Here is a 13480-nt window from a genome sequence, read left to right as displayed (position 1 = left end):
TAGAGCGGGATTGACTACACAGCTGCAATTAACAAAATTATATTAGAATTAGGGGCTATACCACGTATGGGCATCGGGGCCCTTTTGAACAACAAAAACACGGGGTGTGAGAAGGGAAAGGAGAAAAACCCTGAATAAACCAACCGCGCGTACTTATACCTGCATCAAGTATTTGTGGATTCCTACCCCGCAAAATACATTCTACTGGATACATCCTGTACAATCCACTCCATTCCCTGCAACAGGCCAGCACCTGTCTTCGCACTACACGCGCACAGATAAACGTGTCGTTTTCCCTTGCGGATAATGTCAATTCCAAGGTGTCGTTCAATCTCTCCGGGAGGAAGGGCACCTGATAGATCCTGTTTGTTTAGAAGGATAAGCAGGCTAGCGCCGGCAAGCCGTTCTTCCTGTAATAGTGTGTGGAGTTCTCGCCTGCAGTCATCCAAACGAGCAACGTCGTTGCTATCCACCACCCATATTAACCCATCAGTGCTCTCGAAGTAATTTCGCCAGTAACTGCGGAGTGACTGCTGACCACCAACATCCCATATGTTCAATGTGCACCCATTTAGGGAGAAGGCGGTGATTTGGAACCCAAGTGTCGGACTAATCGAACTCGTGTCTTTACCACAAAACTTCTTCACACACGTCGTCTTCCCTGCGTTGTCTAATCCAAGCATCAGAATGCGCATCTCGCGCTCTTTCCGCTTCGTTTTGCGGATGATCGATAGTAAACCCATACTACCTCGCACTACACCTAAGAAAGATCAGGGGGTGGAGATTTTGAGGCGAAGCAACGACACCCAACTATTTGGAAGTGGGGTAAGGATGGACATTCCTCGAAAGGGAGAAAAAAGGAACAAAACGAGGGTAAGCAATAAGACAAAACGATTGTCGTCCTTTAGCGTGCGATAAAAACTAAAAAAGTGGTTCCTAATAGTAACCCCATTACCTTCTAACATCGGCCGCCGATCCTAATTTCCTACATAGAGGGCTTTTTCCTCATTTACCACCAAGCTGCGTGCCGGATGCGCTCGTCGTACCACTCTACATTTTTGTGTAGCGTGTGCATGAACGCAAATATGGGGAGAAACGCGAGAACGTAGAACTGAAGCATGTTATACACCCAGGTGCCCCAACGGGAGCCAATAGAAAAGTACGTCCGCACAACCATGAAGTCCGTATACCTCTGCTCTACGCCGGCAAGGTCCCAGTTCTTGTTGAACTCCCGTTTGTGGTACTTAGATTCCACCGACTCGTACTCAAGCCGCCTCTTTTGCTCGGTGCGACCCCATCCATAGAGCATGGGACCAGGTCTCGCGGGAGCCTTGTTACATACGACCAACAGAAACCGGGAGTTTCTCATCATCGCTTTGGATCAATATTAATGCCTAAAAACTACATAAAAGAAATCAAAGAGGGAACGAAACTATGGCAAACGGAAATCACACAGGAAGTAGCCCGAGTAGCCCCACCACAGGGAAGGGACTAGAGGAATGAAGAGTCGTTGAATTAATAGTAAAGATCCAATGCGCAAAAAAAAAAAAAAGGCCCGTGCCCGGGGAGAAATAAAAACACCACTTGTACAACCAACTCAGATAAATCGACGATGTGGCACATGGTGGCGTCGGTGATCATTTCCGCGGCCCTCCCCACCACGAGGTAAGGAGCCACCAATTAATGAAAACGTAGCGAACGTGAGACCAAATGGAAGGGACGTCTTAAACGTTGAGCGCAGCACCCCGCCTACAAAAAAACGGACACCCTCAGTCCGGAGCATGTTACTGAATACACCCTTGGCTTCCTTGAGGATGGCTGCCTCTCCAGCCAAGAAGGTTGACGCGTTATGAATGCCACTGGATCGCTCCCGGCTGAACAACGCCGATCTAAATGTGTTACGCAACGGTGAGGTAACAAATGTTAGGAAGGAGTGTGTGCGAAAAGCATCCCACCAAGACTCAAAAAAACCTCTCTCTCCGCAGCGCTGCAACGCAACTAAGGTCGTACTATGCCAAGCAGTTGATATGACGATGGTCGCAGAGGCACCTGAAAAAAAGGACAACACCCCATAGTGCTTCACACTCTGTTGCAAGCACTTTAGAACCGACTTATAGGATACTTCTTTGGGCCTATGCGACAGATTCCACCGGTAGGCGAGGGTGCGAACCCCCACTTTCCCTAATCCATGAAGTGCTCCACCACAAAACGCCCCCGACACAGATCCGTTTCCAAGCAAGAACCCTGTGTACAGGAGGCCACTCGGCAACGCAATTAGCAGTGGTTGTGAGGGTTGGAACAACATTCCCCTATACCGAGCTGCGCAAAACGAACCGGGGTCAACACGCCGTACTGCCCTGGCGTCAAACGCTTTGACATAATCACGGTACGGGAAGAGAATAATTGTGGTTGTAACACTGGCCATGTACCCCAAGGCGCCGTCAACGATACAGCTGTCCATTACAGCAAATGTTTAAGACCTAATGTCACTGCTTGTCAAACATGGGAAGGGGCGATTGTTTGTTGGAAAATCAAATAGACGGAGGGAAGAGTAATCAGAAAATACGCTGCGCTGTTCACTTCCACTACATGGAAATCCCCGCGGCACCAACAAAACGTGTTGGAGCCGGACACTCCACGCATAACATCGTCGCTGCCGCCACTATGCGGCACTCTATGGTTTCTGATGGTTGGCTGTCTGTGCGCAAGCACAAGGAGATGCATAAACGTGCTGAAACTACGTAAACACTGAAGTACGTTTCGAATTGTTGGCGTTGTGATTAAGAGCCAATCTCCCTGGAACGGAGAGCTGGTCAGCATTGTGAAGCTCCCATTGCTCTATCTCTGCTAAAACGAAGGGGCTCTCACCGGCGGATGATTTCTTCTTAATTTGAAAGCTCTGTTGTAGCACTTGTTTATGTGACAACCACACACCACCGTTAGGTAAGCTTTGTACAAATGGATTTTTAGTAACAAACCCCGATAGCGCGTTCATGCCAGGAGGTATCTGTTCGGAAAAAGCATGCTTACCCAGAGCCAAGGCTTGTTTGAGCTTAGGGTGCAACAGGTCAACGGGAAAGGGTTCCACGTCTTCTATACTGATCACAGCTGCCGTCAGACTTATGCAGATCGCCTCACTGTCATCCTTGAGTGTGAGAAAATCACCGAGTGCTGGGTGGTCAGTTCGAATCCAGAAGGGTGATCTAAAGTGCAGCTCCGCAGCAGCGGCTTGAAGATTATCCACGACTTCCTCTCTAGAAAAAAATAGACCTGTCAAACCACAGCGGGGTAGGTAACATTCCGCGTCAGGGTCGGCAACTACTCTCGCCACTGATGAGTGATAAAAGGTGCGTGGAATAATGTCTTCTGCGCTATCGGTAGGGTTTATAAAGTGCTTCGGCAAAGGCAGGGTAAAAATCGGTGCCCCTTTGGTAACGCTACCGCCATCAGCATTGGAAATAACCCTACTTGGAACAAATTCCTGTGTAGTAGGATTCTTCGAGAACTGTTCATACTTTGCCGGATGATAAACCTTCAGTTGCTCAAGTAGCGCTTGAGCATTATGAACTTGAAAAGGTAACGACATGGCCTCGGCATTGCACATGAGCTGCAGCTGCCGGAGGGTACTCAGCTGTATAATCGAAGAGACCTTTCGCCGGTACGACATCGTGAATGCTACTGTAGCGCGCTGCACAATTATTAAAGAGAGGAGATGATCAAAACACAAACGAAGAGCGCGTTTGGTTAGGCACTTGCAACCCAGCAATCAGGTGATTGAGAGTACTATTACAGACGCACCCGACAACAAATCTTTTAAACGTCTCTTTTACTGAATTCCTGGTGACGAACCCACCAGGAATTCGGACAAAAAAATCAGAGTGTCGCAACAATTAAAACGAGGGGAAGCATTTTGTAATCAATAGAACTATGTGTGCGTGTCCAGAATAAATGGCAGCGCAGCCATTGGTAACGACGGTAAAGTGTTCTTCCCGTGGGCACGCAGGGGGAAGGTGGACCGCTGTATGTGAAAAGAGGGCTAAAATAAACAACTCGCAAAAAAGTGTGAAACATAATGCTGCATCTGTGACTTATCACTTGAACAGTACGGATATCTACAAATTACTCTTCTAGGGACATGGTCAGAAGTTTTTCAAACTGTTTCAATCTATCTAAATGAGACTCTTCTGCTTTCAACGACAAACCGACCTCTAAAGAATTGACGCTTTCTGACGCATTGGGGTACTCCACATACTGCCCCCCTGTCATCCACCCTTTTGAGTTTGTTAGCTGTCCTTCCGTGAGTTTGGAGTAAACGGGTCCTTCACCTTTAGTTCTAATAGGCACAGAGTCTCGAAAGTCCTTTCTGTTGATCCATGTTTGAACTCCCATCAAATTCTCTTCGACAAGCAGCACGTGCGAAACTCGCGAAGAAATAATCTTATTTACAAAAAATAACTCCTGCTGCATGATAGACAGCCGCTGCAGGGTTTCTTCCTTCTCAAGGTAAAAACACTCTCGTTCGTTGCAGAAGGCAGCTTCGGCATCACACCTACAATGCCTGGTACACAAGGCCTGAGAGTTGGATCTTTCAAGAAAGTGTCTCGACTCCCTCCCTAAGTTTTCGGTACGACCGTAACCTCCCTCTACCCACCTATGTACCAATTCCATGTCACCTTCAAGCGAAGCTTTAATCGACTCGAGCCGAATCTGCTGCGCAAAAAGCTTGTCCTCCATTCCTTTTAAGTGATGCGCCCACCGCTCACACTCTTTTGCCCTAACGTCTAAGTGTTTGGTACGCACTTGAAGCTCCCTTTCCCTCTCCTGGATAGCCTTCTGTTGGCGATGGAATTCGTTTGCACTGACTTTTTCCAGGTCGGCATGTACTGACTTTAGAGTTTCGCACTTTGATTTTTCTTCCGTCAGTTTGGTCATTAGTAGGCAACGATCGTGCTTAAGCCTTTTTACATCTTCCTCCGCATCATGAAGTCGGGTTTTCAATGCTTTGATGACTATGTGACATTGTATAAGATGGTTGCGAATCAGGCGGTCCAACTCGACACATTTTTGGGTGTACGTAGCGCTACTCAGGCATCTGCTTTCCATACCACCAAAATCAAAAATAGGACGGTGATAACCGTAAGAGCCCCTTGGGGGCGCACCGTGCTCGGATATGCGCGTTGACCCTTGTAGTCGCCGGTAACTTGTGCAAGGAAAACCGAAGTATCTTTGCTAAATTCAAGCAAAGACAGGAGAAGTAGTTTACATCACAGGGACACACGTATATAAATGCACGGGGACGCATAGAAAGAAACGCCCCAATCTAATGTGGACGCACAAACAGAAGAGAAGCACATCGTCGAGTTACCTTACCTTTTCTTTTTTTTAAAAAAAAATGAATCTAAGGCATTTCCCGCCAATGTTTGTACAGTAGTATCTAGTAAAAAGTTTATACAACTTCTACTCAAGAATCTGTTGCAGGACGCTTCTTCGGTCGACGAAGTGGACCCTCGGCGAGGTTGAGGCGTTCTACAAACTTTCCCCTTTCTACGGGATTGTGAGTTTCATCCGCCACTTTCACGATGCCACGCTTTAGTATCACATTTTGGTGACGCAGTTCTTGTAGTTCAGCTTCTTGCTGAGAACAAAGATCGGATAGTTTTCGTACTTCTTCAGCCATAGTCCCAGAGTTCTCTTTTTTTATTAACTTGAGCACATCATGAACCTTGTTGTACTTTTCCACCAATGTGTCTCGTTCACTTGCTATGCGCTGGCGTTCTTCCAATGCCTTTTGTATTTCTTGCGCGTCATGGCAACAACGTTGCTTGGCATCCTCCAACGCAACCTTCGCTTTTTGGTGTGACTCATGTAAGTTGTCATAAGCATCTCGAGATTCCTGCAGAGATTTTGTGAGTTGCGCAACTTGGACGTTAGCGTTCTCATACAATTCTATGTATGTATTCAGTTTCGTTTTCGTTGCTTCCACTTCTGTGCGAGATGACGAGTTCATTAATTGTTGTTTAACATCATGGGTTCTCAACTCTTCCATTAGCGCTTTGACCTGATTTGTTGAACTAACATAATCCCTTCTCATTTGCGAAAGTTCCTTTTCAAGAATACCCTTCTCTTTCAAAGAAAATTGTTCGCGCTCGCGAGCACGAGAACACTCTGACTTTGCTGTGAGAAGCTCCTCTTCTGCCAGCGTCAAAGTTTTCAACATTGCGGCCTTTTCGGCAGCAAAAACAGAACATCGTTCCTCGCATCTACTTATTTTCTGCTGGGATTTTTGCAAAAGCTTTTCGTAACGATTAACCTCTTCAGATAACATTTCACGTTCTCTTTGCTGATTTTCACCTTGCTCTCGCATGTCATTGAGTGTGCAGTTGAATAAGACATCAATGTCACGTAGTTCTTCACGCATGCCGAAAACTTGATCACTAAGCCACTTATTTTCACTGACGAGATTATCAGCTTCCTCTCTGTTCGAGTTGAGAGCAGTAGATAGTTCTACTACCTTCGATCGAAACATCTTAGCGTCGTTTTGAGCTGAAGTAACCTTCTCCTCCAAGTCCCTAGCAATTGAAACGAGCTTGCTGTTTTCCAGTTGTTTCTCGCTTATAGTTTGAGTTAAAGATGCTATTTTTTCCCTGCTGTCCAAAACCTGATTATACATTCTGCTGTGAATGAATTCACATTTACTAATATAAAGTTGCGTCAGGCCCACCAACTCATGATAGTTCTCGACCAAAATGGACTGACGTCCGTTAGATTCTCTGTGACACAACATCTCATGCTCTTTGAATTTCAAAATTTGGTTCAGGGTTGTGTTTCTCATACATACCTCTTGCAATTTCATTTCGTAACTATTCATAGCGCTGGCCTTCTCTGTCACTAGCCGCGAAATCTCTGCTTCTGACTCCCGTCGCATTATCTGAACTGATATCTTTAGTTCATCGTGCTCCACGAGCAGGGTGCTATAACAATCCTTAACAATCTTTAGCTCCGCGTTGAGGCTCATTTTCGACTCCTCAAGAGTGTGGCGATTGGTCTCGGATCTACCTAGTTCATTTTGCACGGCTTCTAGTTCACGAGACCAGTTTATTCGTGCGTCCTGAAGTTCCCTCACGTCTAGTTCGAGTAGCCGTATTTGCTCTCGGCACGTTGCAGTTTCTTGCCCTTGCTCGACGCGCAGCTTGGACAGATCCTGTTCCGCTTCCTGTAGTTTCAGCAGAAGCAGCCCATTTTCTTCTGCCAGAGAGGCACTATTATGTTGAGCTTCTTTCAGGGCTTCCCCATATGACTCGTTACTGTGAATCGCAGAAAGCAGTTGATTAAATAGAGCCCCAACCATAGTGTTTGCTTCATCAGCGATAATTTTACACCGGCAAAATACCTCCTGCTCTGTGAGAAGCAATGCATCTCTCGTGCGCGCCAATAGTCGTTTCGCACGTGAAAGCTCATCGTCAAGCAGGGAAACTCTTTCCCTTCCCTCATTATATATAGTCTCTGCTTGTTTCCTGCTTTTTTGAAGCTCCAACAACGCCTCCGCGAGCATGTCCTCCTTTCGGGAAAGTGACGTGATTTGTTCACTCTTCTGCTCGATTTCTGCAACCATTTCGTTGACGCGCCCCTCCATGGCACCTACTTGCTGAGAGGCAAAACACAAACTTCTTTCCGTCGCAGCCAGTTTCTCCGAAAGTTCCTTGTTTTGTGTTTCATATTTCTCTAACTCTTGAAACTGAGATAAATGGTGTGCCTCCAACTGTTGAAGCTGATTTTGCAGTCCAGTGTTCCTATCCTCAGAAAGTGCAATTAAACGACGAGCTTCACTTAGTTCACATAAGCATTCGTTGAGTTTTGTCTGCAACTCTGCTGTTTTTCTAGACCACTGATCCACAATATCATGGGCTTCGCACTGTAACGCTTCCTTGGCGCACTGTATATCATCACCTCTTTGCAACGCCTCCTGTAGCTGCTGCTGGCATTCCCTCAATTCCCTTTCTAGTTGGGTGACGCGCTCCTTCATAGCATCGGCTATTCTCTCCTGCTTGGATGACATGACTAAAGCAGAATAAGATGAGGATATCAATCGCAAGTGGTAGTTAAACTATAGGGAAACTTCCGAGGTTCGTTGTACCATACATCAACACAAGACCGGTTGATAATGAGATAGGGATGACAGTATAACGGCACATACAATCTATTATTATTATTGCTATTATTGTAAAGATCTTGATCGCCTTGTAGGGTCACATCATGTGAATTACTCCCATGCCACATTAGGTGAGTGATGAAAAACAACAATTCGGTATTCAAAAGTAGATTTGAAAATATTAAACGTAATGTTTTTTAAAAGGGGCAAATCAAAGTCGCTAAACTACCTCCCACACGATACTCTACAGCGAAACAACGCGCTGCGGATGTTTACACTCCTGTTTTTAAACCAGGTATGGGAACTAACTTTTCAAGGCACGGCTCAGCTGCACTTAGTTCGCCCCCTGATACTAAGCACACCCGTTGGGTCGTGACGCGCTGCGGCCCTTCCGATACTCTAGAGTGCAATATGTGATATTTCCTTTAGAGCACAACCGAATTCACGAAGATGAAGTTGAGAAAAATCGTTGTGCGGTGCCATCGTATTCACACTCGCAAGTCTTTCGCCTGGATTACGCGCTGGACAGCATGTCGCCGCAGAACACCACAACCAGCAATGAGCGTGGAGGGTTCGCTCTTGCATTCCGTGGATACTTCACCCAAATCAGAACCTTCCTCACACAACGGTTGGACTCCTATGCGTGCGTTTTTTTCCGGACATTTCCGACTCCGTGGACCGAAACTTTACGCCACTAACCGTTTCCTTGTGTTTTGTTCCCAGTAAAAAAGGCAGCGACTTTTGTGACCTCGGTCCCGCAGGGGTTTCCGCCACAGGAGTTTTAATATGAAAGAAAAGGGGTGGAAACCGCGGGAGAACACCGTATCGTTCCGGGGTCGTCTCCGTTGCCTCTGTCACAGAGCAAGCTCCGTGTCCTTTTGTCCCGACGCACCTGTGAAGCACCCCACCGTTCTCCCGCATAGCGGTCGCGCACCACCGAAGTTGATAACTCGTGGTACTGGGGATTAAGATTCGCAGAGTTGCTGGTATCTTCCTGAAAAGGTTCTCATGTATATTCACCAACACTCGTTCCCGTAGCCGCTTTTTCAGCGTGTTACCGCGGGTAATCTTAGCGCCTGCAGCCGGCGGGGGTCTCCCGGGGATCTGATTCAGCACCCAACTGCTCTTCCCTCATCCGAATATTGTGGAAGCCTCCATCTCTTTATCCTTATTCATCTGTTTAAGCTAAGGCCCTCCTCCACGCGACGGGCGTCGCATCTCCGATTTTGCACACTGCCCTATTCTCCCTCCGACGGAAGTGAGGTTTGGTGTTCAGGCCGTGCCGCAACAGCTCTCTTTTGGAATTGATTTTCCCAGCGCTACGAGAATAGCAAACGCAGTGATATCGAAGTGTCTGTTTCAATTCTTCGCTGCCCTTTAAAGCCCTTTTTCTTTGCCTCAACCGCACTTTGCTCAGGGGCATTTGCCATTTCGCTTTTCTCCTTCACTACACCCGCGGGGACGGGGTCATTTGGCGTTCATAATACACAATCCTTTTCTTTAGCAGCGCCCCTGACCGTTAAACAGAATATGATCTGGTTGTTAGCGCGGTCCAGGGTTCACCCGATTTTGGCTCGCCGTCGTCTCGCAGTGGAAAAAAAAGGGGATAAATTCCATGGGAAAGGCGCAGACTTATACTTATTTCAGTCCGGTTCGGGGCCCGTTGCCGCCAACCGCAAAGCCCTGTTCTAGTCATCAATCTGCTATCGGCTTGCTGTCTGCATGTCCCGGAACGGGGGAATCTCTGGCAGCGTGGTGAAGTTTTGCCGCTGCTGTGATTATTTCCGTGTCTTGGTTCTCGAAAAGTCACCCTGAACTTTCCCTACGAATTTCCGGGACCTTGGGGGAAGGAGACAGATGTCACAACTGGCTGCTGATTGTTTGGGAGCACTGCGTAGCGACCATGCCGTCCAAAGCCTGACCCGTCTCAGCTATCTCAACTGCGCGGCGACTCCATCCCAAACGGGCACTGACCCGTCGCAATTGTTCGTTTTGGGGCACTCAGAACCAATGAACCGGTGACCATGGTCGTTTGACAGGGTGCTTCCTCTGACCCTCGTGCGTGTCTCCCTGAAAAAGGCAGAAGTCCACTTTGTCCCTATGAATAATCTCCTGGGGACACGCTCTCGTACCGGCCGGAAGGTTTCCCCGCATTTCAGTAGTCATTAATGTTGGCAAGGGTTTGGCGCTGCCCCGTACATCTTTCGACTGTAGACCAGGGCGGACTCTAGGTCGTGCAGTGCAGCCGCCTCAAAAAAGTGTCTGGGTGATGTGGAGGAGGTTCGGCTGGGCGGCTGACTTCTGTTCCTTTCTGGCAGCTTGTTTGTCTGTGCCCGTGGAAGCGGCTCACTCATTTTCGTGTATTTGGCCGTCATCTTGTTGACATTTTTTTTTTGCCCATTTTTTAAAAAAATTTGTGGAACCATCGTTGAGGCTCCGTTGTACTATTTCGCCAAAAGTGGCAAGTTCGTGTATGAAGCACTTAAAAAGAAAAATTTAGCGTGGTGTATGTTCTCAGAAAAAAAACACTAAAGAATTGTTCTTGTCATTTGAGCAATGTCAGAGGCTACCTTTTGTCGTTCATTGACGTGGGCGGAGTGGAACGAATGTCAAATGAATAGGGAGAGCAGTTGTTCTACGAACCGTGGACCTTACTGGGGGTTCGCTCCTACAAGACTCGCTGCATTGCGGGGAGTTCAACCTCGTAGGATATAGTTGCCGTGGCATCCAACTTTCATGTGGGCGGGCGCCGCCAGAGGCCCTGGTGGAAGAATGGGAAGTCAAAAGAATGCTGCCTATCGCTCGTTTGTTAGCTGGCGGCCAAGCGCGTGGTCCACTGTGTCTGTCAAAATGGGCCTAGTTGATGTAATTCCTCTATTTTCGGAGATTTATAAATGCATATGTGCTGTTGACTGCTGCCAACGGCTTCGTTGCGCCCTTACGGACGTTTGCTATTTGAAAATGCGCTAACGGATTGTTTTTGTGATCATACTCATGCCCGCTCAAAATTAAGCATCTCTATTTATCTTGACCCCGTTATTTCCCGGCTGGGTGCTGTGGAGGTGTCGTCTTCTTTGTGAGTAACTACTCAAAAGGATGGACGTAACATTCGTGTAAGCACGCGTGCCGGTAACTAGAGTAACTCTGTTACATAGTGCATTCGGGAGCTTGGTGGATGGGTCTTTGTTGAGACGAATTTTATCTCAGGACCCTCCTTTCCATGTTTCGTTTATTTTTTTTCATATTTGATTATAAACATTTTACCCGGAACAACCGATGTCTGCTTGTTTATACTGGGCCGACATGCCTATGTGTGTATGAGCGCGTGTGCGTGCTAAGTTAGCATGTTTGTCCGGCGAAACAATGATGTGTATTTTCACCGAAGCCACCCTTTTATTGCTTAAAGGTGCCGCCTCGATATTTATACGTTTGTAGGATTGATGTCACGCCCTATTTTTTCACCAGTATTGTCTTGCTTCTTTTGACCGTAATAAACCTTTTTTCCTGTTAGACATCTTTGGGCCTTTGGTTCCGCGCTGTTGGGACCGTGTTGTCGCTGATCATTTTTCGTGCATGTGAATGTGGACGATGTCATGTATGTAGATATCAGGTGGTTTAGAAAATGTAGCTGTCATCTACTTTCGAACACGTGCTCCGCAGGCATGGTATGGTCTTGTGTTAGGCCTTATCTGACGGTGATCTTTTTGGGGTTTTAGCGGTTGATTTGCTATCTGCAGGCTCCACGTTAGCAATAACAGCTTTAGCTTATGCCGATGAATTTCCGTTTGGCTGTTACGTGAAGGTGGGATGGAGTAACGATCGTTTAGTTCATTCAGTCCCCGGTGAGGAGGTGTGAAAGTATATATTGTACTTACCCAACCCTGAGGCATTGGTTATTATGTTTTGATGAGTAGACTTATCGTTCACCCATAAATGGTGGGGTTTATTTCGATGTACAGTTTCATTTACTCCATTGTTAATATATTAATCACCAAAGCAAACTTTAACGAAATGAATGTTGTTTTCTTTTATTTCTTGATTGTTTTGTATGATACGTTGTTATGATTTTTTTGTGTGAAACTGTTATTAGATTTTTCGTTCTTGAAAACTCCGCTACTCGGTTGCAAATTTTCGAGGGATGCAGTGTTTCTGGCATAATTAACACTGTTATAATAATGATAATATATATATATATATATTTGACTTTCGGTCCCGACGCTTCGTATGTTACATATTTTATTGATGTTAACTTGATATTGAAGAGTAGGTGAGCGACACAAAGAGCACTTGTCAGTGTTTGCAGGTTAGGAGGGTACTGTTTCCCCTTGGGAATTTCTTATCTGTGCCAGTGATTATCAATTTCATTACGTTATCTGTGGCTATGTCTACTGTCCCTCGCCAAAGAATTCGTGGTGCTTCATTTAAGCAGGAGTACCAATGTGCAGCGTTGCGAAGGACTCGGCAACGTGCGCCCTCGATGAATCAGGAGATGAACAGCAGATGGGTGCTTCCTGATCAAGATCCCAGATACAACGGCAAACTTACCCTAGCATTGGACTTGGATGAAACTCTTGTTTATGCTCGCGAAGGCCCTCTTTACGCGAGGCCAGGGCTTGATGAGTTCTTCCAGTTGTGCAAGGAAAAATGTGTGGAGGTCGTCGTTTGGACGGCAGGTTTACGTGCATATGCTCAGGCGATCATTCGAAACATCGACAAGGACAGGGTTGTTTCTCATTGCATCTACCGACACAGTAAATGGTTTACCGGCTGTGCTGGTTATCAGAAGGATTTAGCTGTTCTTGGAAGGCCGCTTGAGATGGTTCTGATAATCGAAAACACCCCTGATTGTATTAGGGGCCATCAACAGAATGGGATACTTGTGGAAGACTATGAAGGAGGGGAAAGTGCCGACAACACCATCCACGCCCTCCAGGAACTCGTTCGGAGACTTTGCGACAGCGGCATGACCGTTCCGCAATTCATTTCTTCTTGTGACATGTTGAAGCATGGTCCAATCCAAACTGACGTGGGTGATTTTATTGACGTTTACAGACTTGACACGTCTGTATGGAAACCGGGTGAGCACGTGCGCGTCAATCGGGACTTAGCGTCATTGCAATGCTAAAAAATATGACGGAGCGAGGGCGCATTCAATTACTTGAATTGGGTGATACTCCTCCAACATGTGGGGACGAATGATAAAATACGGAAAGGAGATGGTGTTATAGGGGATTGCGCGATCTAAAACTGATTAACTTCCTACAATTTATATTATCTAAGTGAACATTCTATGGACGAAAGAAGGGGGAAAGGCGATGCTATGAAAGTTGC

The 13480-nt window shown here is 46.6% G+C and overlaps 8 protein-coding genes across 8 annotated transcripts, besides 1 other annotated feature; 1 reads left to right on the top strand and 7 right to left on the bottom strand.

The window, feature by feature from the left end:
* Positions 1–182: 182 nt before the first annotated feature.
* Positions 183–743, bottom strand: Tb10.70.3000 (ADP-ribosylation factor 6, putative; the record flags this gene model as incomplete). Its single annotated transcript, XM_817580.1, has 1 exon — positions 183–743. One exon carries the CDS (start codon positions 741–743, stop codon positions 183–185), a length of 561 nt encoding a protein of 186 aa, XP_822673.1.
* A 266-nt stretch (positions 744–1009) lies between these two features.
* Tb10.70.3010 (hypothetical protein, conserved) lies at positions 1010–1372 on the bottom strand (the record flags this gene model as incomplete). Its single annotated transcript, XM_817579.1, has 1 exon — positions 1010–1372. One exon carries the CDS (start codon positions 1370–1372, stop codon positions 1010–1012), a length of 363 nt encoding a protein of 120 aa, XP_822672.1.
* Positions 1373–1597: 225 nt separating this feature from the next.
* Positions 1598–2461, bottom strand: Tb10.70.3020 (hypothetical protein, conserved; the record flags this gene model as incomplete). The annotated part of the gene is made up of 1 exon (XM_817578.1): positions 1598–2461. The coding sequence occupies one exon, from the start codon at positions 2459–2461 to the stop codon at positions 1598–1600; it is 864 nt and encodes a 287-aa protein (XP_822671.1).
* A 276-nt stretch (positions 2462–2737) lies between these two features.
* Positions 2738–3667, bottom strand: Tb10.70.3030 (hypothetical protein, conserved; the record flags this gene model as incomplete). The annotated part of the gene is made up of 1 exon (XM_817577.1): positions 2738–3667. The coding sequence occupies one exon, from the start codon at positions 3665–3667 to the stop codon at positions 2738–2740; it is 930 nt and encodes a 309-aa protein (XP_822670.1).
* A 452-nt stretch (positions 3668–4119) lies between these two features.
* Positions 4120–5103, bottom strand: Tb10.70.3040 (hypothetical protein, conserved; the record flags this gene model as incomplete). The annotated part of the gene is made up of 1 exon (XM_817576.1): positions 4120–5103. One exon carries the CDS (start codon positions 5101–5103, stop codon positions 4120–4122), a length of 984 nt encoding a protein of 327 aa, XP_822669.1.
* A 358-nt stretch (positions 5104–5461) lies between these two features.
* On the bottom strand, positions 5462–8056 carry Tb10.70.3050 (hypothetical protein, conserved; the record flags this gene model as incomplete). The annotated part of the gene is made up of 1 exon (XM_817575.1): positions 5462–8056. The coding sequence occupies one exon, from the start codon at positions 8054–8056 to the stop codon at positions 5462–5464; it is 2595 nt and encodes an 864-aa protein (XP_822668.1).
* A 711-nt stretch (positions 8057–8767) lies between these two features.
* Positions 8768–9070, bottom strand: Tb10.70.3060 (hypothetical protein; the record flags this gene model as incomplete). The annotated part of the gene is made up of 1 exon (XM_817574.1): positions 8768–9070. One exon carries the CDS (start codon positions 9068–9070, stop codon positions 8768–8770), a length of 303 nt encoding a protein of 100 aa, XP_822667.1.
* A 3246-nt stretch (positions 9071–12316) lies between these two features.
* Positions 12317–12350: a sequence feature (AT_rich).
* A 180-nt stretch (positions 12351–12530) lies between these two features.
* Positions 12531–13274, top strand: Tb10.70.3070 (hypothetical protein, conserved; the record flags this gene model as incomplete). The annotated part of the gene is made up of 1 exon (XM_817573.1): positions 12531–13274. One exon carries the CDS (start codon positions 12531–12533, stop codon positions 13272–13274), a length of 744 nt encoding a protein of 247 aa, XP_822666.1.
* Positions 13275–13480: the final 206 nt, after the last annotated feature.

Source organism: Trypanosoma brucei, chromosome 10, assembly GCF_000002445.2.
Source record: "Trypanosoma brucei brucei TREU927 chromosome 10, whole genome shotgun sequence".
NCBI lineage: Eukaryota > Euglenozoa > Kinetoplastea > Trypanosomatida > Trypanosomatidae > Trypanosoma > Trypanosoma brucei.
This window is presented reverse-complemented; position numbering and strand designations above follow the sequence as displayed.